General features: G+C 34.7%; 1 protein-coding gene across 4 annotated transcripts in view; it reads left to right on the top strand.

Annotated features, from left to right (window-relative positions):
- The window catches only part of PLEKHA5 (pleckstrin homology domain containing A5), a 238,695-nt gene that overhangs the window by 137,109 nt on the left and 78,159 nt on the right, over nucleotides 1–23,427 (top strand). For 2 of the 4 annotated variants that reach the window (XM_029955015.1, XM_029955014.1), the window contains exons 4-9: nucleotides 3,036–3,119; nucleotides 4,038–4,158; nucleotides 6,848–6,952; nucleotides 9,749–9,821; nucleotides 15,923–16,023; nucleotides 19,872–19,987. In XM_029955015.1, coding sequence (XP_029810875.1) covers nucleotides 3,036–3,119; nucleotides 4,038–4,158; nucleotides 6,848–6,952; nucleotides 9,749–9,821; nucleotides 15,923–16,023; nucleotides 19,872–19,987 — 600 coding nt within the window. Of the gene's footprint in view, nucleotides 1–3,035; nucleotides 3,120–4,037; nucleotides 4,159–6,847; nucleotides 6,953–7,694; nucleotides 7,755–9,748; nucleotides 9,822–15,922; nucleotides 16,024–19,871; nucleotides 19,988–20,280; nucleotides 20,299–23,427 lie in introns of those variants that run through there. The other 2 variants (XM_029955013.1, XM_029955016.1) reach the window with 2 other exon arrangements.

Below are 23,427 nucleotides of genomic sequence, written 5' to 3'. Positions count from 1 at the left end.
TAATTGTTGACTTCTCTGTGCAGAAGCTTTTTAATTTGATGAGGTCCCAATAGTTGAGAGGACTTCCTTATTTTTATGTTACAGTTATGCTTATGTAGTGAGAAAGCTTATATCTTTCCTTTAAAAATATTATGGTCATATCATTTTATTGCATTTCTGTATTACACTAGGCAGATAGTGTGGTTTCCACAAATGAAGGTTTGTGGAAACCATGCTTTTGTTGGTCTGTTGGCACTGTTTTTCTAACAGCAATTGTCCACTTTACATCTCTATCACATTTTGGTAATTCTTGCATTTATTTCCAACTTTTTCATTGTTCACTTGTTATGGTGACTGTGACTCACTAAAAGCTTAGATGATAGATAGCATTTTTAGCAGTAAAGCATTTTAAATTAAGATATGTACATTTTTTAGACATAATGGTATTGTACACTTAATAGTGTAAACATAACTTTTATACACACTTGGAAACTAGGAAATTCATTTCTCACTTTATTGTGAAATTCACCTTATTTCAGCGATCTGGAATGAAACCTGCAGTACCTCTAAAATATGCCTGTAAAAGACTTTTATGTTAGAATGTCCTTGTAAATTTTTTAGGAATTTTATGCTTATATAATATCAACATTAAATTTAAAAAAATACATTGGATAGTTTGAAGAAATAAAAGAACATAAATATATTTGTATTTCGTATTGGTTTTAGTCACTGGTCTTTTAAGCTAGAACAGTAAGGTTTTTATTTAGTTTTACTGTTTAAGACCTTGTGCTCTGAAAAGTACTTGGATAATAAAAACATCAATTTCATTCAAAATAGCATCCACTTTTAGGAAAACGAGTGTACTCTTTTTTCACCATCCATTATTTAGGTATCCCCATTCCTTTATGCCTTTATCTGATGGGTACCCAAATCCATTCAATGGTCAGGATGTCAGAGTAGTCTCTTAGTCAGATAACTACTGCAGAGCCATGTTGTTCCAATTTAGAGCTTCCAGAGTTTTCGGATTGGAGTCTACTGTATTCATCCTAGGCAAGATGACACAGCCTAAGGAAATAATGCAATTTAGGGGTTTCATTGCTTTCTTTTTGCAATATTGGATTTTAATGGAAAGGATTTGTATATTTTTCTTCTAATGCTTCCAAAGAGAGGCTTTAAGAAAACAAAAGATGCTATCCTCCATTTTTTCATCATTAAGGTGTCCTAATCCCTAACCTTGATTACTTTACTCCTGCCCTTTTCCTCCACACTTATTTTATTCTGTTAAACATCACAGTTTATATACCTCGACATATTCATGGTGTTCATCACATCTGGGTACTTCAGAATTTTCCACTTACCTGCAGAGGCTATACTTTCTTAGTTATTCTGTTACCAGTTTACTGCTTATTACATAAAGTGCAATCCTACATGAGACCTTAGGTTTCTACCATTGAACTCACTCACATACTTAAAAAAATTTTTTTTTACTGTTTGTTTATTTTTGAGAGAGACAGAGCATGAGTGGGGGAGGGTCAGAGAGAGAGAGGGAGACACAGAATCTGAAGCAGGCTCCCGGCTCTGAGCTGTCAGCACAGAGCCTGACATGGGGCTTGAACTCGTAACTGCGAGATCATGACCTGAGCCGACTGAGCTACGACAGGGCGCCCCACTCACATACTTCTTATGTAGTGAAAACATCACTCCAAATAAATATTGAAACCTACCGAATCGTAATCTCTCTATTGTATAAAAAAAAAAACCACCACAAAAAGCTGATAATTTAGCAGTCCTGTGTGCTTATTAGACCAGTTATCTAAAGGAATAATAGAAGTACAGTATGTTCCATCAATCATTCTACCCCCACAATAGTCCATATGTATCTATAACTTTTTTTTGGTGGTTTTAGTTTTATTTAATGGATAAAGTTTCAAATACCACATTACCATTATAATATTAATAAAAGTTAGGATATGGAAAAGGAATTTAAATATCCAAAGTGTGCCAGAAAGTTTGTGGCTTATGATTATAGACTTCCCAAAATATAGAGCACACTTAATAATCTTTTAAGATTAACAAAGCAATATTCAGTTAAGCATCTTGAAATTTTTCTGTGTAAGGAAAGTAAATGATAGATCTTCCTTATAGATCTTGCCTTATAGTATGTGACCCAAAGGGGAAAATTAATTTACAAATGATAATGTGTGTTATTTATCAGTATATATTACACCTTTTTTTTTTTTTTGCCATCCAGTATTTTTTGTTTAGATAAATAGTTTGGGAATTTTTTTCCTTCTCATTTTAAGAAGACAACAGGAGACCTAATCTTATCAGTCCGCCTAAAAAGAATAGTGTTTCTTAGGCAAAGGTCTTTAGGATCCAAGAAACAGCCATCCTTAATTCAAAACAGTTTTTTTCAGCAAACATAACAGTAGATTTTTCTTTCTTTCTTTTGTTGTTTGTACATCTAAGGTTTTTGTTTTCTCTTTCAGATTCCATTTATTACATAGTTTCTTCAAGTATCACAAATATCAATTCCATTACATTATTTATATAAAGATTCTTTAGTTAAACAAAGACACCATAAAATATTGCCCTTCCTATGGTACTATTTTTTTAATAATACTCATTAGTACTATATATGAATTTGGTATTACTTCTCTATGATGAGCCTAAATAAGGATACAAAATAATGGTAGTAGGTAGATACTCAGACTTATTTTTTGTGTCCCACTTATCAGATGTAAAATGCAGTGATCATGGAGCCAAATCAACTTAATTTTTTTAATAAAATAGAAGAAAGAATTGAGGTCAGGGTTGGGAGGTGGGAGGTGCATATAGTTATATGGTAAAACCGTAGTGCATTCACATACATGTGCACATGGTAGGTAGGTACTAGAAAGGGTGTATTTGGAAATTTCATCACCTAGGGTTTGAATTTCATCCCTTTTATTCACTAATGTTATAATAAATAAATGACTATTTTGCTACCAGAATATTAGAAGAACATTTGTGATGATAGAAGTTCATGCATTTTCTCTTTTTCTCTTTTCTTTTAGCCATAATGAAAGAAAAGTAACCTGTAAACATCCAGTCACAGGACAGCCATCACAGGACAATTGTATTTTTGTAGTGAATGAACAGTAAGTAAAGAATTTCATGGAATGCCTTCATTTTAAATGGCATTAGCATTAAGATTGCTGTTGTCCATATATGTATATATATTCTTTTTTTAAGTTCATTAATTTTGAGAGAGAATGTGACCAAGAAGAGGGGCAGAGAGAGGAGAGAAACAGAATCCCAAGCAGGCTCCACACTATCATGACCTGAGCCGAAATCAAGAGTTAAGACTAGGACACTTAACCAGCTGAGCCACCCAGGCACCCCTGCTCCTATCCATATTTTAATACATTATGATTTAACAGTTTCTTATCTGGAAATTTGCTGTCAGGTAGAACAGAAAACCATCTATTTACTGTAGATGCTATAGGGACATAACTTAAAACTTTCTTTGATGAAGAATGTAATCTCAGAAGCTGTTAGTACAACACAGATAGTAAGCTCAAGAGTCCAGAATTTAAGTTGAGAGAAACTATAATTAGTTATTATTAAACTAATTTGAGCTCAGTTTTCTCATCCTTAAATCAGAGATAGTGGAAATTATGATTTCTTAGGATTATTGTAAGCATCAAATGAGATATATGTGAAAATATTTTATGTGCTATAAATCTGTTTACAAAAAATAGCTCTTGATATTATTATTGTTTTCAATAATAGAATAGCCCATCTAATAACTGAAGTTTCAATTTTCCAGTTAGATGACCAAGTAGCCTATCTATAATATGCTCATTAAAATAAACATGATTTGAACTATGCTGTGCTTAGGAGAAGTGCTAATTATATTTAAAATATTTATTAATATTAAGCTCTGACTCTAGAGCTTATTAAGCTCTAACTGGTATCCAGTTTTTTTTGAAAAAGTGGGACACCAGCCCTGTAATCTCTAGGGAAACTGTATTGTAACATACACAGCAAGTTTTAGCGTTCTGACATATTTTCAGGACCGTTGCAACCATGACATCGGAAGAAAAGAAAGAACGACCTATAAGCATGATAAATGAAGCTTCTAACTATAATATGACTTCAGATTATGCGGTGCATCCGATGAGCCCTGTGGGCAGAGTAAGTTATTTTGCTTACTGTTCATTACTGATATCTGGTATAATTAGTAGCATCTATTATTATTACTTTTAATGGACTTAGAATTATAGAATTATTTCATTTTTATTATTACATGAACCTAATTACATTTGAGTTAATTGACTTAAGCAGTGACGTGGAATATAAAACTAGAGTATATTTTAATAATTTAATGAGTTTTAAAAAATATTATAGAGCTCAATTTTGAATAATTTTACAAATATAATAGATGTTTATGTGAGAAAATGGCAATGTATTGAATCATCTGAAGTTTTAAAGATGAAGGTTATAATGGCATAGAAATCCCATTTTCTGACTGTTACATATGCATAGATTGAGCAAACTTTTTAAAAAGAAATGTAGAATCCTATACTGTCAAAGGGAAATTCTCTGCCAGTGTGCTTGATAATTGTGACATATTTAGAATCTATTATATAAAATGTGCCATAGTCATATGGAAATAGAGGAGGGTGACTTTTCTTTATAGTCACAAAGAAAAATGTTAATTGTTTAATCTAGGGTTCCAGACTTTTTGTCTATAAAAATAAGTAGTTACTGCTTTTATTTATTAAGTAATCTCCACTCCCCACATGGGGCTAGAACTCACGACCCTGAGATTAAGTCTTTTTTTTATGCCCCTCTGAGCAAGCCACTTTGGGTATTGTTTCTTATACTTTAAACTACAGTGTTGATATTTTAAATTTAGAATTTTAATATGAAAAGTTTACCAAACTCTTGGAAAATATGCTACTAAATCTAAATAGTTTGCCTTAAAATTGCTTCTCAGTTCGTAAATTAATGGATAGCAAGAAAATCAAGCAATAATAAAATAATAATCTTTATTAAAAATAATGTATCTTATAATAGAACAGTTATAGTAAATTATGGTTATTATAAAGACATGAATAATAGGCAATTATCTATTTTAAAGGCCTGTTGTAACATTTTTGTTTTTGCGTTAATGTTTTTAAAATGAAATTTTGTAGAGTATTACAAGTTAATATAAATTACTAAATAATGTAAATATTTTCTAACTCTTGTACAACATAAAATGCTAGTAAGATGACTGAGCATTATCATGCTTCATTAATATATTTTAATCAAAATCTGGAGAAATGATATGTAGATTAAGGGCCAGCAAGTCATTATCTGGAAAGAAAGTTGGAATCTTTACACTGAAAATTTTCCAGATGGGTCAGGTGTTGAAATGTTAAAAACAAAACTATAAAAGCACTACAGAGAATAATGGAAGATTTTTAAAAAACAAACACAGAATACAGATAGGCTTTCTAAATATGATATAAAACCCAGAAATCAAAGTAGAAAATAGGAGCTATTGAACCATAGATAATTATCATGCATACATAATATCTGCAATTCATATATTCAGAATAATTCCTTTATAATTAGAGAACTTTTATGAACCAGTAAGGAAAAGGCCTACAGCCTACTTTTTAAATGGGCAAATTATATAAAATTCCGTCCAAGAAATTGGAATTTTACTATTAAATATATGAAGAAACGATGTTCAAACTTTAATTAGCAAAAATGCTAATTAAAACAATAAAGGACACCATTTTTCATATATCTAGTTTGCAAAGGTTAAAAAGTTTTCAAAAGCCCAGTACACTGACAACAATGTGGGTAAATAGGCATCGTCTTTATCTAGTAATCTCCAAGAAATAGTGGAACGGAAGAGTAGGTATTATATATGTCATCGTTTGAGGAAAAAAAGATATTCCATACCTATGGAAACAGTTGTCTTAGATGAGTAAGGGCACGTCTACACCCAGTTGACATTGGTTGCCTTACGGGGTTGTTTGGGTGCTAGAGCCCAAGGGTAGGAAGGAAGGAGACGACCTGTCCCAGTGTATCTTTTTGTGCCATTTGAGTTTTATACATATTTCTAATGAAATATGCTAGGTCCTAGAGAGATTAAAAAATTAGAGATAATTTGATATTACTTGCCTTTATAGAGAACTCAAATTCAGCTTCTTTGTTTTTGTTTGTTCATTACCACTACCATTCCTTCCAAAATAAATCTTCTTACTGAACATGCAGTATTTCAAAAGACTGTATCTCCTTATGTATACTTTTAAAAATACAGTAAACACCATCTGTCTGGTATCATTCAAGTTCAGAGTTGCCCATAAAGGAGAAAACAGCACGTGACGTTAAGCAGATCCTTCTAGTCTTGTGTTCACTTGATGTGGTATGTTTTATATTTTATACCCGAGTATTTCTCTTGACACTTGACACTGTTAACTTTCTGTAATTGAAACAACATTATTAAATCAGACAAAAAGCAAAAAAGTTCTACATTTCATTTATTCTTAAAGATTTGTTCATTTTTATCCAAGGTTTGTTCAGTTTTTATAGCACTAGGACAAAATAGTGCCACACATTGTGCCTTTTTAAAAATTGCATATCCCAATTTTAAAGGACAGATTGTAAAACTTGTGATTTTTTGTAATACCTGGGGAAAAATTCTTTGTGCAGAATTCTTACACTGGAAACAAGTATATCCTCAAAAACAGAATTGCTGTAATTCATCTGAAAATATTTAAGTCCTGCATGTTTCAGAGAAATCTGAAGAGATAAAATTATGAAAAAGAAATAGAAATACATAGGCATTATTAACATCTTTTCTGTTTTTCTTTTTTCTCTTTAGACTTCACGGTCCTCAAAAAAAGTTCACAATTTTGGAAAGAGATCAAATTCAATTAAAAGGAATCCTAATGCACCTGTGGTCAGGCGAGGTTGGCTTTATAAGCAGGTATTTTTTTGTGTTCTGTTTAATATGAAAGAAAGATGGAATCAGAAGACCTTTTCAGCTGAATGTACCTAGGTCAATTATATAAAATGGAGAAGGAACCATAGAATTAGTCATCCAGATTCTTTTTATTTCCACTAAAGAATGTTATGAGAACAGTAAAGGGAGAAAAAATAATGGATGTTACTTAGAATACAGATCATGTGTTTGTTATAGGTATTTCTAGATTTGAAATTAAATATATGCTGTATGAAAATGTTAGCAATACTATGCTACAATTATCCAGGAAGAAATATTTGTTTAAATGAGGAAAAAATATAACAGAGGTATTGGCCATTTTTCTATTGATTTAAAAAATCATTAGAGAAATGTACAATTATATACTTCCCTGCTTTAATTTATATAGAAATCTGATCATAATTGAGATTTTTCTAATTTTCTCAGGTTTTTGCTTTTAGGCTCTCAAGACTACTCTCTTAAGTGCATTTTTTTCTTTTTCCTTTTTTCTCTTTTTTTTCTTTTTTTCTTCTTGTTCTTTTCTTGTTCGTTTGCTTAAGTATGGCTTACTCTAAGACACTGATAAGTTGAGGTGTATATTGTTTATCGTTTGAAGAAACCTGATAACTAAGCTTTTTTGGAACCTTGCCATTACTTCAGGAATTAGTAAGGATGCATGTAATTGGACTTCATGACATCTCTTTTCACTGCTTATAGGTGGTTTTCTTTTTTACTTTCTGGTTTGCAGCTGGATTTCCAAGTTAACTGACCACCAGATAACTGAGATGGTATATTCAGCATTCAAGACCTTTATCTATCTTTATTCTCTCTCTGATTATACATGTATACACATGATACATTCATTAGACATTGTTCCATCTGAAAGTTGTGGTGGCAACTAAATGTATTATCAAGAGAGGGCCATGTTAAAATCCCAAGAATTCCTAGTCATTCAGGCAAATTAGTTTTCCCAGTGTCTTGCTAATTTGATTAAATATGTACCTTGAATGCCAACTTTTAATTTTTATTTAAAAATCATCTACTGAAAAAAACAACACCTAGGGACACCTGGGTGGCTCAGTCGTTTGAGCATCCAACTCTTGATTTTGTCTCAGGCCGCGATCTCATGATTCATGAGGTCGAACCCCACATAAGCCTCTGCGCTCTCCCTCTCCCTGTCCCTCCCCCTCTGCCCTTCTCCCTCTCCCTCTCTCCTCCCTCCCTCTATCCCTCTCACTCTCAAAATAAACATTTTTAAAAAATCATCTCTATTTTAACCATATGGCATTTAAACTTACCCATGCTGAGAGATTTCTTTAACTAGTCTTTCTGATAAGTCCAAATTATGGTCAGATAGCTCAGTGTAATATTGAGCCTACTAGACAATACAGAATTTCTTTATGATGATACTTGTTCTTATTTCTTGATCCCTGGATTAATTGTATTGCGGAAGTGTTAACAATCAGTTTCTCTCCGTGAGTGTTTATTTTGTAATAGCTGTGTGACTTAAACTGAGTGTTTATTTGGAGAGTAAGTCTAAACTTAAAAGTCTAAACTTTTGGGAGCTCCTGGTTGGCTTCGTTGAATGTCTGACTCTTGATCTTGGCTCAGGTCATCATCCCAGCTTCATGGGATCATGCCTCAGAGCATGGAGCCTGCTTAAGATTCTCTCTCTCTCTCTCTCTCTCTCGCTCTCTCTACCCCCTCCCATGCTCACACTTGTGTGCACGCATACTTCGTCTCTCTAAAATAAAAAAATAAATTGAAGTCTAAACTTCTAAATTATTTGTATTAAAGAATATTATTAGGACATTGAAAATACCATATACCATTACAAATTTTTTTTTAGTTCATTGATGTAGCTGTCAGTTTTAAGGACAAGTCTTTTAAGATTTTATCTGTATAATTTATTTAGTTCTAAAGTCACTTTTAGATGGTTACAACAAAAAATAAATTAAGAGTGTTAAAAAAGTGACCTCTTTTTTGCCGCTGTGTGTGTGTGTGTGTTTCATTTACTCTTGCAGTTTTGCTTTATTGCAGTAGGGAGGTAACTGTAATTTTGTTTGAGCTTGGTATTTTTATTCACTGAATAAAAGCTGCCAAAGAAGCATTCTTTTTTGCAGGGTGAGCAAAACCCCAACTGTATATGTAAGAAGAAAAAAGTGTTTATGAAATGTATTTGTATGCTAACTTTCTTTTATTCACAATCATTTAAAATCACATTACCTTTGGGATAATTTCAAATCACATATTTTTCTTCATGTCGGAGATTAACATATTTATTAAATCTGGTCTACCAGAAAGCGCACAATGCTACACAGTTACATTATCCTCATGTTAGCAGACATGTGTGTTACAAAAAGGTAATTCAGATAGCTTACAAATACGATGCTAAATCAAATTGCTTCAACAGTATTTTTTACATGATGGTATTACTCTTCAGAGACCTGTATACTTGGGAATATCTTAAGGTGATACAAGTCCCTAAAAAAACTACCTTCTTATTTTTGCTTTGTGATTAGGTTTCTACATCTTGTTTTAAAAGCTTATTTTCGGGGCACCTTTGGTGGCTCAGTCAGTTAAACATCAGACTTCGTGCTGACAGCTCAGAGCCTGGAGCCTGTCTCAGATTCTGTGTCTCGCCCTGCTCACCCTCTGTCTCTTTCTCAAACATTTAAAGAAAAAATTTTAATAAATAAATAAAAGCTTATTTAAAATAAATCAGAAATGAATTTGATTACATGGTTTGAATTTGAATTTTCTTAAATGAAAACAATCCTTTAACATGCTGATTTAATACAGGACAGCACAGGCATGAAGCTGTGGAAGAAACGCTGGTTCGTGCTCTCTGACCTTTGCCTCTTTTATTATAGAGGTGAGTTCACTGTAAACTGTCTCCGTGTGTTGTTTCATGTTAAGTCGTGGATACTTTTTTTAAAGAAAAAATACAATCTTTAGGCTGTTTTATTATCAACAAACAATATCGAGGACACCTTTTCTTCATCGATGTATCATACTGAGTGATTGAGGTATGACTGAAGACAATATAGCGCTTCATGCACATTAGTCTGAGTTTGGTCCAATTTCTGTAGTTTGGTTGTGTTAACCTGATTTGTTTTATGTAAATAGTGTATGCGTCTTCACTCTGTAATAATAACCTCGAATTCATTAGTTAGTAGATAAAAGTCATTAGTCTGATAAGATTTTTTTATGTGTCAGCTTTGTTAGATCCAGCTACTGAATCATTGAACACTCGCTTCTCCCCGGCAAATGTCTATAGAGTATTAAAGACTACTCTACTGAATTGACAGTTTTTTTAAGTACAAAAAATATGACATTATTATGATCCTACCCATCCCACCTTTTTTTTTTAAAACAATGACAGACTCCCTGAAACTTGGAGAAAGTTGTGGAAAGGATACACACCCATCTGCTAGTGTTGGTGGAAAGGAAATAAAGGTGTTATCTTAGCATGGTGTTATAGTCTTCATTTCTCCTATATGGATGACATAAACCCTTTTTCTAAATATGTTTTCTTTTTATTAAGTTGTTGATGAATACAATTTTAGCACAAAGTCCAGAGAAGTGTCTCCTCATGTGCTATGTGGATCAGTTAGATACCACACATTTGGTGCCCAACCATGAAAAGTTTATATAGGCTGAGCTCTCCATAGAAATTTGCTTCAACTGTAATATAAAATCATGAACCTGGACATTAGCTTTATCTTTCCTACTTTAAAGTCTATTTGGAAACATTCATAAGGAATTAGATTGCCAAAGCATGTTGAATAATTTATAACTTTTCTGGATAAGTATATCACAAGACAAAATAGGATTTTAGAACTGATCAACAATTTTACAATTTGCTTTGTGATTACACAAACAAGAATGTGACAGAATTCTGTGGTCATCTATTGAAGCAGTATAATGCATATCAACCTTCAAAATTAGAAATTACTAGAATTATTTTCATCTGTTTTTCCCTCACTGCAAACTGTGGTCAAGAAGGACTGCTGAGTCAGAATTAACCAAACCTATAAAATTTCATTTTGTCACAGAGATGTTGGTCAGGCAGCAATTGTGGTATTATCTTTAGTTGTAGTGCCAGCCTTACTCTATAATTTTCCTTAAAGGCTTTCCCACTCTTTCAGAAAGTCAAGAATTATATGTAACTTAAATATTATTTCTCAACTTATAGTTTGTACTTCCCTCTTTTCAGTTTATTTGTAGTGATTTTAGAGCTTTAAATGAGAATAAGAAAATGTTTATTACCACTTCTCATACAAAATTCTTTTATGTTAATTTACAACAAAAGGAACACTGAGTTCCTTGTAATTTGCTGTTGTTACTTAACGTTACTTTTATTAAAAGAGAAAAACTTTTAATCTGATTTTTAAAATGTAAATGTTGACTTCAGAAGCCATGTTGAATATGAGATTGCATATTATTATTAACTGTATGCATTTAACATTCGATACACTTGTTAATTTTAGTATGGTTCCCTAGACAGAAATGATGTAAAAAAGAAAAAAATATAAAAAGGAAAGAAATCATTTAAGTCACTTCTGCTCTTCAGATGGTTGGAAATGCGTATTATGATATTATACACTTCTACTCTTTTATCAATAGGAAATGTCAGATTTGAAATAGAAATGACCAGATTTTAGTGAGATGGTCATAATACCTTGCAATTTTTTTTGAGCACTTACTATATGCTGAGCATGTAGGCTGAGCATCTAGCATAGATAACCTATTTCATCCCTCCCACGGTGGGAAATCTTATGCCTTTTCACACAAGAGAAACCCAAAGGGCAGAGAGGTCATACTGTTTGCCTGAGGTCTCACAACTGGCACGTGTCATAGCCAGGATCACTTCTCTTAACCACAAGATTTTTCCTTTCATAGATCTCTTATGTGCTGAACACAGCATCCCCATTCATTTCTTCTATATCCTTCTAAGTGTCTGGTATACTGATATACACAGTGCACTGTCAGAATTTTTTGACAAATCAGTCTACATTTCACAGATATGGAGAGTAAGACAGAAAATAAGCGATTTACTATTTTTTACAATAGGTTAGCAGCCAGTACCAGATGGAAGCTCAAGTTCCCAGTGTTCTTTGCAAAGTATCAGGCATATTATGACAGAGCAGTTAGATTTCTCTATTTTATAGTCATTCTGTTGACAGGACTCATCTTGGGACTTAATTCATTCAACAAATATTTATTGAGCAGGTGCTGTCAAAACAGTAAAAGAAAGTTCTCATGAAGCTTACATTCTAGAAAAGTCAAGGAGACAGTAAATTCAAATAAATAAACAGTATCATGACAAATGCTTTTAGGAAAATAAGGTCATTGTATGAAAGATAGACATGGATGAAAAATTTCTCTGGATTCGTTCTCACAGCAGACATTTTAGATAGCAAGCTCTAAATAATAAGGAAGAGCCAGAGTGAGCAGGGTATTGAAGGCAGGGGTAGTGAGATTGCAAAGGCTTGAAGAAGGTAGGAAAGTGGAACATCCAAGGAGCCCAAGGAAACCAGTTTCCCTAGCTGGAAGGCCAGCAGGAGGGAGGGAGATTGCACCAATGTCAGATCCTAGTAGAATTTCAGTTCAGTGCATTTCTAGGAAATTTCAGTTTCTAAATGCCATTAGGAAAGAATTGAATGTTTTTCATTGTAAGAGTGCTATGCTTTGACCTTCAGTGTGGGAAGCTTACTCAATCTGATATCAGAGAATGGATTGTGAAGAAGAAAGGAATTACTAGGTAGAAGTGATGATGGCTTAGACTAAGGTGATAGTTAGCAGTGAGCACTTTTGATGCACCAGATATATTATTAGGTAGTAGGACACAGTAATGAACAATATAAACTCATCTCTTCATGGAACTCACAGATTATCTAAAGGTGTCTAAGAAAGAATGTCATCGTGTCCAGTTATGTTGAATGAGTGTTGACCAGGAGTACAAGGAAAGAATTGGGACAGATGGATGAACTTTTAGCATGTTCAAACATGAGTGAGCATGGCATTCTTGTAAAATGACACATGAGGCTTGTGTTGAAATGAAGGTTATGCCTAAGGACATGGCAGGAGCAAAGGCTAACAAGTGTTTCAAGGCACAAAAGCCTTCTGTTTGCCATCCTAATGAGTTTTAATTCTTACCTTAAATGTGAAAATAATAATAGAATCAAATGTACATTTTAGAAAAATCACCCTAGCACTTGAATGAGAAGCCATGAGACCAGTTAACAAAGTATTGAATTATTCTAGGTAATGATAATTAGTAATAATATTCTAGTCTATAAGTTACATACCCAGTTGTAATTATATGTATATTTTGTCTTTAGTTCAAATGTTTTTAAAGCTGAAGTAGAAGTGAGGACTCTAAAATGTTACTTGAGGGGCACCTGGGTGGCTCAGTCTAAGCGTCCAACTTCGGCTCAGGTCATGACCTTGTGGTCCATGGTTTTAAGCCCTGCATCGGGCTCTGTGCTGGCACCTCAGAGCCAGGAGCCTGCTTCAGATTCTGTATGTTTCTCTCTGTTTCTCCCCTGCTCAATCACTTGCTCTCTCTCGTTCTCTCTCCCTGAAAAATAAATAAAGATTTAAAAATAAATAAATAGGGGCACCTGAGTAGCTCAGTCAATTAAGTATCTGACTTCGGTTCAGCTCGATCTCACTGTTCGTGAGTTTGAGCCCTTCAGCTCAGAGCCTGGAGCCTGCTTCAGATTCTGTCTCTCTCTCTGTCCCTCCACCACTCATACTGTCTCTCAAAAAAAAATGAGTAAATGTTAAAAATAAATAAAATAAAATAAAACATTACTCAAATCCAGTCAGTGTTGAGATTCTTATGGTTCCAGTCCAAGGTTGTATTCCCCAAGCAATAAGCTCTGTGATGGAGATTAATGTGCAAGAGGCTTTTTGGAGAGTGTTCTTGGGACCAGAAAAGGGACATTACCTGTGGCAAGAAGGGAAGGAACTAAAATGAGACAAAGTTAGGCTGCTATCCAGTCTATAAAGGCCCAGCTGAACCTCCCCAGAGAGTTCATTCATTCTACAAATATCACTCAGTACCCACTCTTTGCTTGCCAGTATATGAAGCCCTCTGGGTAAAACACAGTAGGTCAGGCTTGACAGGACCAATCAGAAGAGTGCCATGATTAGGAACATGTAAAGTACTCTTAGGACAGTCATTTGACAGAAGATCAAGATTTTCATATATGCAGTAACATGATAAGGGCAGTATTTATTGAACTCTTCAAATGGGGTGAGTGCATTATTGAGTGCTTCATGTCTGTTAGCTCATTTAACCCTCACAACAGTCCTTTGTGGTTACTCCTGTGATCCTCAGATTTGTAGCTTAGGAAGCCAAGACACCCTGTGTTGATAACTTGCCAGGCCCTCATAACTGCCTGGTGCCATCTGGGAAACAGTTCATGATGACCCAGTCAAGCCGCCCAGCGCTTCAGTGCCTGTGCATATTCTGAAATAACTTTAGGAAAAATCACAGTTTCCAGTAATGCAACATAAGAGAATTTATTATTTGATAAAGATGATTTTTTAATAAAGACACCTTCATGAGCTTTCTCTGATTACATGCTTTATACGAACAAAAATGGATTTAAAATTGGAATGTGACTCATTCTTTTAAACTGTCATATTCTCTGTAATTCATGACTGGTGTCTACCTCTTTTTTTTTTTAACCTTTTACACTAAATCTGCTCTTGTGTTCATTCTTTCTTATATTGTGTTCATTATATCACATGAATGAGCACAGTATTGTAAGAGCAGAATTGTTGCATTATGAAAAAAGCTACAGAAATAATCTCAGCAACTTTCTTTCTTGCAGAAGTTTCACGTGTATTTCAGAAATGAGGGGGAAATAAATAAAATTCCTTGTTAATTTAAGGGTAATAAAAAAACATGACAAGCATAATAAAAAGAATTATTTCTCATCTCTGGTTTTTTCATTGCTGAGTTCATCAGCCTAATGCACAGCTTTATTAACTTGCCTTATGGGTTCCTAACAATGAACTATATATATATTTCAAGTTTTATAAACATCTCTGCCCCCAAGCAGCAAGCTAATAATGTGAATCTATACTGTGCCAAGATGAATGTTTTGTTATTTCCTGGGTATATTTTATGTGCTTGCCTTGTAGGCTTGTAATTTATTTCCATATGTTTGTGGTGTACCAGAATGACTGGTAAAAGCTAACCACGGTTATATGTTTTAAAAATCATAAAATTTTTACAGCATAGTTCAAAATACGTATTTACATATGTGTTCATTTATTCAAAAAATTTTAGTATCTCCTCCTGTCATTCTAAATGACTTCCTGGAGTTGATATTCTAGTGAGGAGAGAGTTGATAAATAAGTAATAAAACACAGTGTGTCATAAGTATTGGGAGGGGGGTGGTGAAGTCACAGAAAAAGAGGGCTCTGGGATGGGTTAGGATGGAAAGCAGCTAAAAATAGTGCAAAGAAGGCTTTATAGTGACACATTTAAGCCACACTAAAGAGTGAGCAAGTCAGCTGTGCATTTGACGTTGCTTCCAATGATTGGACATTTAAATTCTACCAAAAATGTGGGTGAATTATTTTGTAAAACTTCCGTGTCATTACTTATGTGCTAATATATTTTCAACGAATCACATATCAAAGGGTTTTGTAGAATATGGCGTATATACTAAACAAATGTATGCTGTTTTTATGTCTAATTGACATTTTTCTGATGTGCGAGACTCATTTCTAATTTCTTAGGATAGGGAAGATTATTGAAGGTGAAGAAGTATATATGCTTCCGCTATTTAATGTTTCCTTTAACACCTTATAAAGAACTATCTAAACAGCACATGAATACAGTTCATTTGTGTGTAAGAACCTTTTGATTTGGCCAATAAATTCTGAGATAAGTTACTCTGCTCCATGAGAACATTTAAAATTCTAATCACGTGTTCAATTATGTCTTAGATGAGAAGGAAGAGGGCATCCTGGGAAGCATACTATTACCTAGTTTTCAGATAGCCATGCTTACCTCCGAGGATCACATTAACCGCAAATATGCTTTTAAGGTAAGGAAATAGTCATACTTTTTTGATTCTGTATTTGAATCTTGCTCTGATTTTTAAAAATGGATATCAACCCATGTATTATTGCAAAAAGATAATGTTAGTGATAGTCATTTTTATATTTAAAATGTTAGTGAATAGTCTTAGGGTTGAGTAGGAGGAATGTCCCTTTTAATTAAGAGGCATATTCTCAAATATCCAAGGGCCAAGTGTCTTTATACTTCAGAATGCTTCTAGATAAAGCAGATATATGAAAATGCTAATAATTGGTAAGTAGAGTGGTAGGTGTCCTGGTAGTCACTGTACTATTCTTTAAAGGTTACTATATGTTTGAAATGTTTCAATAATAAGTCTGGGGGAAGTGTACTATAAGAGATAACAGCTGTTTTTTTAACATAATATATGTATATTTATGATCTTAGAGACTCTTTGCAAAGATGTTCTTGGGTCTGGTACATCGTGAACATAGGTACATTTGAGATAATAGTGAAGTTAAGACATTAAAACAGTTATTAAATCCAAGCAGACCTGAGCCCACCTCCTCTGACTAATAATAGCCATCTGCTTCTGATATGCTGGTTTGCAACTAAAAGGCCACTTTAATGGTAATTTGTTTTTTTTGTTTTTGTTTTTCAAAAATTATGTTGCATTTTTTGCTTCACTATTATGACTAAAATTTGAGAGGTCACTTATTTTTTAAGTCAGTCTTAAATTAAGAACTCTAAAGGGTTTGATGTAAAAATTTTGTTTTAAGGGAAAGGGGAAAAATAAGGGTAACATTTAACAGTGAAAATGTTTACAGCATTATAAAATTTATTCCATTTTTAATTCCCATCCACTCTTTTAAAGAGTACTCAGGAAAGTTAATATTGGTTGGGGGTGGGTGGATGGCCTCAATGAAAAGGTAATGTCTGAGCAAACACTGTGGATAAGAAGAGAATGGCATGGAATTTCAATAAATTTTATTAACAGTGTGAACCAAAAACGCAGAACTAAATACTTTAAGATGCTATAACAAAGTTGATTCTGGTAACTTAAAGTAATAACTTTATAAAGTTACTTTCACGTGTAAAACCATAAGATACTCTTCCTTGATCATGAGTTTAATTCTTTTATTTGCTCATCAATTTGGCAAAAGTGCTTTTTGAATTTTTACTCCTTGTAGGACTTTTTGCTGGGTTCTTAGACTCTTAAAAAATATATTAGAATGTTAAAGTAGCCATCACAGTGACTATGCATGTTAAGTATATTTTCTCTATAATTACTTGATTTGATATTAATTATTTTATCTGTTACAAGGATAGTAATTTCTCTCGCAAATTCTCTTTTTTGCAATGTTGTTTCCTCTGAATTAATGAGCATCTTTGGACACTGAGCCTACTGCTTGTTAACAAAGTGGTGAGTAGAAACTTCTTGGACGATTGTGGGACTTAACGTGAGGTAGCAGACTTGGTCATGACCTACAAATATTTCCATTTGACAGCTGGCAGGCGTGGATGTGGTTGTTAGCACAGGAATCATCGCTGTACCTGGATCTTCGTAGCACTGGCCTGGTCTTCCTTCCACTGATCACAGATATGGACAGGGGTCTTCACTCATTTCTCCAACACTCCACTAACGAAGTGCAGTGACACTTTGTGGTGGCTTTAATCATTTTAACAACATGTACCTTTTAAGCTGTTTCTTGTAAATAGTTTCTGTGGATAGTTTTATATCTCTGACCAATCTAGTGAGATTTGTTTGTTGTAGTTTTTTGGATCACTGTGTTCATTGAATTTATTTCCCTCTTCTTGATTCTTTCTGAAAAAATTTTTGAAGAAGCTAATTTGCTCTTTTTAAATGAAGCAGATAGTCGAGATTTTGGAGTGAAGTGTGTGGCTCCAGATTTATTCCTCTCATCTTTTAATATTTAGCAGACTAACTACATACTTAGTACTCTTTCCTTTACCTCACTGTATGCCGAAATAGTCTGTTTCTTTTTCTTTGTTCTTCAGTTCATGATAGGAAAGTGTCACAGGTATTTTTATGTGGAAATTAAGAATGTTTCCTCCACAGGATTCTCTACCTCAGCCTTTTTTTCTACTTTGATATAGCTACTGCTGCTGTCCTTCTTTGTCGTGTCAGCCTCACATTAAGCTGAGCACTCAGTGCTCATACTTTGGATACCAATTCCGATACACACCTTTGCTTCATATCTCAGAAACAGGCAGATTGAACCACTATAAAAATAAAAATCCGTGGGGGCGCCTGGGTGGCTTAGTCAGTTAAGCATCCGACTCTTGATTACTGCTCAGGTCATTTCATGGTTGGTGAATTTGAGCCCCGCATCAATCTGCGAGCACTAACAGTGGATCCTGCTTAGGAGTCTCTCTCACTCTTCCCCTCCCCCACTCACTCATACTCTCTCTCAAAATAAATAAATAAACAACAACAAAAAAAAGCTGAGCACCTGGGAAGCTCTGTTGGTTAAACGTCTGACTTGATTTCAGCTCAAGTCATGATCTCACAGTTCATCAGATCAAGCCCTGCACTGGGCTCTGTGCTGACAGTGCAGAGCCTGCTTGGGATTCCATCTCACTCTTTCTGCCAACCCCCACTCCCCCCGCCGCCATACTCTCCCTCTCTCCCACTCAAAATAAACAAATGAACATTAACAAAAAAACCCACTTACCAGTTACATATGCCTTCATCAACCCAAACATTTACATTTTAACTCTGAACCTTGAGATGAAAAGCTAAAGGGAAATCGCATTTTGAATCATTTGTAAACCTTTTATGTTTGTGTGTAGATGTCTATAAGGATTAAACAAAATGCCTTAACTGCCGCACCTTTTGAAGACCAAAGGAATTGCTAACACAGAGGCAAAATGCTAGGACATGTACATTTATATTAATTTTGTTGCCGATTGTTCTGGAACATCTGTTTTTAATTGAAATATAATCGACATACAATACTTTAAGGTGTACATCATAGTGATTTGATATTTTTTGTATTATGAAATGATCCCCATAATAAGACTAGTTACCATCTGTCACCATACAAAGTTATTACAAGTATTACTGACTGTATCCCTATGCTGTATGTTATATTCTCATGACTTCTTAATTTTGTACCTGGAATTTGATACCTCTTAATCCTCTTCAGCTATTTCACCTACCCTCTAATCCCTCCTGCCTCTGGTAACCAAAAGTTCGTTCCCTGTATCCTTGAGTCTCCTTCTTTTTTGTTACATTTGTCCATTTGTTTTGTTTTTTAGGCCCTATGTATAAACGCAATCATATAACATTTGTCTTTCTCTGTAAGACTTGTAACACTTGGCATAATAGCCTCCAGGTCTCTCCATGATTTCATTGTCACAGGATTTCATTTTCTTTTTTATGGCTGAGTTATATTCTAGTGTGTGTGTGTCTGTCTGTCTACTACATCTGCTTTATCCATTCATCTGTCACTGGACGCTTAGGGTGCTTCCATCTCTGGCATTTATAAATAAGGCTGTAGTGGGAGTGCCTATATCTCTTTGAATGCATGTTTTCTTCTTTAAATAACAAGTGGATTTGCTTCTTTGGTAGTTCTATTTTTATGGAGCATTGTGGAATAGAGAGGTATGAATTAGTAAATGGAAATTGCTAAGGAAGTGTGCCTGGAACAGGGGCAGCAAAGAGGCAGGACGAGGTGCAAGATTGAATTCTGATTTTCCTAAGTCTCTCATTTTTGTAACTGTGTTAAGACAAGTCTTGCTTTCTTTGAAAAGTTGATAGTAATGATTTATGTAGGAACTACTTAACTTTCTTTCTTTTTCTTTTACAGACCCCATGTATCTATTTTGAATGATTCTATCATTTTCAATCAGGCAGCCCATCCAAACATGCGGACGTATTATTTCTGCACTGATACAGGAAAGGAAATGGAATTGTGGATGAAAGCCATGTTGGATGCTGCCCTGGTACAGACAGAACCTGTGAAAAGGTAAAGGCTTGTAGGGAAAATAATGATGATTTCCACTTACATTTTATTCCATGCCCTGCAAGTATATTATTATCATAGTACATATCATTTTATTAGTCATGATATGAAATCATTTCTTCCTCAGAAAGCAAGGATTAATTCATGTTCTGTATTAAATTAATATACCTTTAGTTAATTTGAAATACCACCTGCATTATTATTCCACATTTCTTCTCTATTCATTTTCACCTATCAGTGTACTGAGGTGAATCCAGAATCCTAATATTCAAACTGAATATTCTTTCTTCTTACAGAATTACCTTTAATTTCCGGTAAGTACATTTTTAATTGTTATCTTAAAACTACATGAGACTGTTTCAAAGCCTAACTCTTAGAAGAGAAATAATATTCATGAAGTAATTTTATTGTTTTTATACTATGTTGTATGTTTTTGAAGTTTAATAAATAGAAATAAAAATTTTTGATGAGTTTCATTTCTTCAGCATTTCTTGGTTAATTCTGATGGTTTTATGATGAATATCTCCAGAAAATAACTCAGCACGCATTTAGATTATTTCTAAATACGTCTTCCTTCTTCCTTCTTTTGAAACTTCTTTCCTTTGAAACCTCAGTATTCAATTCCTTGAGAGTATAAATAATATACTATTAAAATTGATCTGTGATTTTTTTCTTTTTGAACATCGAATCATTTTAATAATCAACTATATGAAGAAGTAGAAGAAATCAGTTTGTAAAACTACTTAAATAGCAGCTGAATAATGTGCTTTAGAAAAATTGTATTCTTGTAATTTGAACAAAGATCTGTGACACAATTAAGTTCTTCTTCCAGTTAGTTACAGTTGAGCATGTATCATACAAGGAAGATGCTTACTTCCAAGTTTATTCTCTTTTTCTCTCTTCTCAGGGAATTAGGGAACTGTTATTATATAAATCTTTAGTTTTGGTGATGGGGGAGGGTTAGTGTGCACATTAATAAAGTCTTTTGATTTGTTGGTTAAAAGACTGAAGTTGATGCTATATATATTCGTGTTTTTTTTTTTAATATCAAGTCCACATCAACTTAACCAATCACTAATAGTTACAGCTAGGAAAAAGTAAGTAGAGATAAGAAAGGAGGCCAAGGATTAAATTCTAGGCCACCTATTATAAAATAAAAAAACTCAACCATTTGCATATTCTACATTTCAAGCTAATAAAAGGAAAATTTGGTTTTGGAATCTCATGTGTAAAAATGACCTGAATGAGGGTTCGCCTGGCTGGCTCAGTCAGCAAAGCATGGGACTCTTGATCCCAGGGTTCTGAGCTCGAGTCCCACGTATGATGTAACATACACTTAAAAAAAATTACCCAAATGGACATAAAGATGCGGTGATTAGCACTGATAGGTAGGGAAAATGTGTAGGTGAAAATAATTAATTAAAAATATTAAGATAATTTTAACCTCAGAGTAAAAATTTCAAGGAATTATTCAGAATAAAGGAATCAAACTTTACATATTTGATTTCCAAATAATCTCAATGCATGTTGTCCTTTTCTCAGAATTTCAACTTCCTTTTTTTTTTTTTTTTTTCTTCCAAAGCCAAAAAGCAAGGGTCGTTTATTGCAGGTTCGAACCCGGGCCTCTGCTCACTCCAAGCTGGTGGAACAGAGAGAGCCAGAGAGCCCCGAACAAAGGTTGGGTAGGACTTTTATGAGTTTGGGAAGGGGGCGTTACAGGAAATTGTGACATAGGTACAGTGATCCAATTAGTATTATACAATATTATTGACAGCAGGCTTAACCATTCACATTGCCTAGAGTACTTGTTACTTTTGGCGGGACCCAATCACAACATTTAGAGTATTGACCAATCACAGAGTGGGCCCAGAACCCTCACATAGGGCGTGACTAGGACCTTCATGTAGGGCGTGACTAGTCTTAACCTCCATCTTTAGGCCCGCCCCCAGAAATGTTAATGGTGTTAGCTGGCCTTCAAGGTCAGAGGGGAAACCCGAGTCAAATCTGAATCCTTACATTCCCCCCTCTTGTCTTGTAACTGACCCAATCCTGGGTCAGCTATGTTACCATTGTTCTGGTTTAAGGCTACATGCTCTTAAGACCATTAACAGAATAGCATCTACCTGCTCTTTGACAAATGCTATGATCTTATTTATGATATAAGAGCCAAATGTTAAAAGTATACCAATTTTGGTTTTGGCTTCTTGTTCTTTTCTCTTCTGGTGGTTGCAAACCACAGCTAGACTATCCTGTACAATTCTTGAGCTATTGGCATAGAAGTAATGTTGTTCCCCTAAAACCTAGCATAGTCCTCTTTGGTGTAAGGGGAATTTTTACCCTATAAAGGGGAGGAGAGTTTAGCCAATTTCCACCAGTCTCCATGGTTAATTTGGTAAGGGTCTCTTTTAGGGTTTCTAATATCTGGCGCTGTCTGGTTTACAAAAGTAAGAAGGACAGCCAATTTGTTTCCTCATTTGTCAGGATAATTTTTAACCAAATTGGTGGGCCATCTAGCGACCACTTGAGACCCCCCCCATTAGAGACTGGTGTTAGAGGCATAGTCTCCCCTTACCTTTTGCTATGTTAAAATCCCATGCCCAGATCAGAGGCAATTAATACCAACAGAACATCCTATCAGGAACTTTTGCTGTTTCCCCAGCTTCCTGGGGCAACATTTGCCAGTCCGATGGCAAAGAGACAGGACAGTTTATTTTACTGGACGGATGATTCCTCAAGCTTCTGGCGTGCTAAACCAACCAGCTTCCGGGGTGTGGCTGGAGCAGGGCTGGAGATCTCATCTCAGGAGTCAGAGTCTTTGAGGGTCAGTTTAAGCCGATCGACTGGATCTCGGTCACCTCACCAGATTGAGGGTTCTTCTGAGTCGGCCTACTTAACTCCAGAGAGATACCTGAAAACTTTAATAGGGGCTGATCCCCATCTTTAAATATCATCCTCACAGACTAACAAGCCTAAGCTCCAACAACAAATATCCAAAGACACTCAGAACTAGAATAACATTTACAGTAGTGCATTGCTGAAACATAGTTTTTCTCTCTAAAAAACCTCCATTATCAGAGATAGCCAAATCGAGACTAATGCATTGGTGGAACAAGTCCATCCTAAACAACCCTGACCTAATTATTTACGTAAGCTCAGCAAGAATACAGATTGTTCATGAGGACTTTACAAGGCTTGCTTTGCTGGGTCCTTTTATAAGGAATCTCCAGGTTGAACTCAGTAGCCGCTCTGGGCCAGAAGCCAAGCCAAGCACTTTCCATCAGACAGGCCTGCAATACCTGTTAAATTGGGCAAACTCCTCTTCCCAAGGTCCCCAACATCTGCTGAAGTCCCTGCACCTGCCAGGAAGTGACCTTCTTTACTCACCTGGGAAGGCTGCTGGGAACTCTGTGAGCAGGTATCCAGCCAACATTTCCACGAGGCTT

Source organism: Suricata suricatta, chromosome 10 (assembly GCF_006229205.1).
Source record: "Suricata suricatta isolate VVHF042 chromosome 10, meerkat_22Aug2017_6uvM2_HiC, whole genome shotgun sequence".
Lineage (NCBI taxonomy): Eukaryota > Metazoa > Chordata > Mammalia > Carnivora > Herpestidae > Suricata > Suricata suricatta.
Note: the sequence above shows the minus strand (reverse complement) of the source record. Positions and strands in the feature narration are given on the sequence as shown.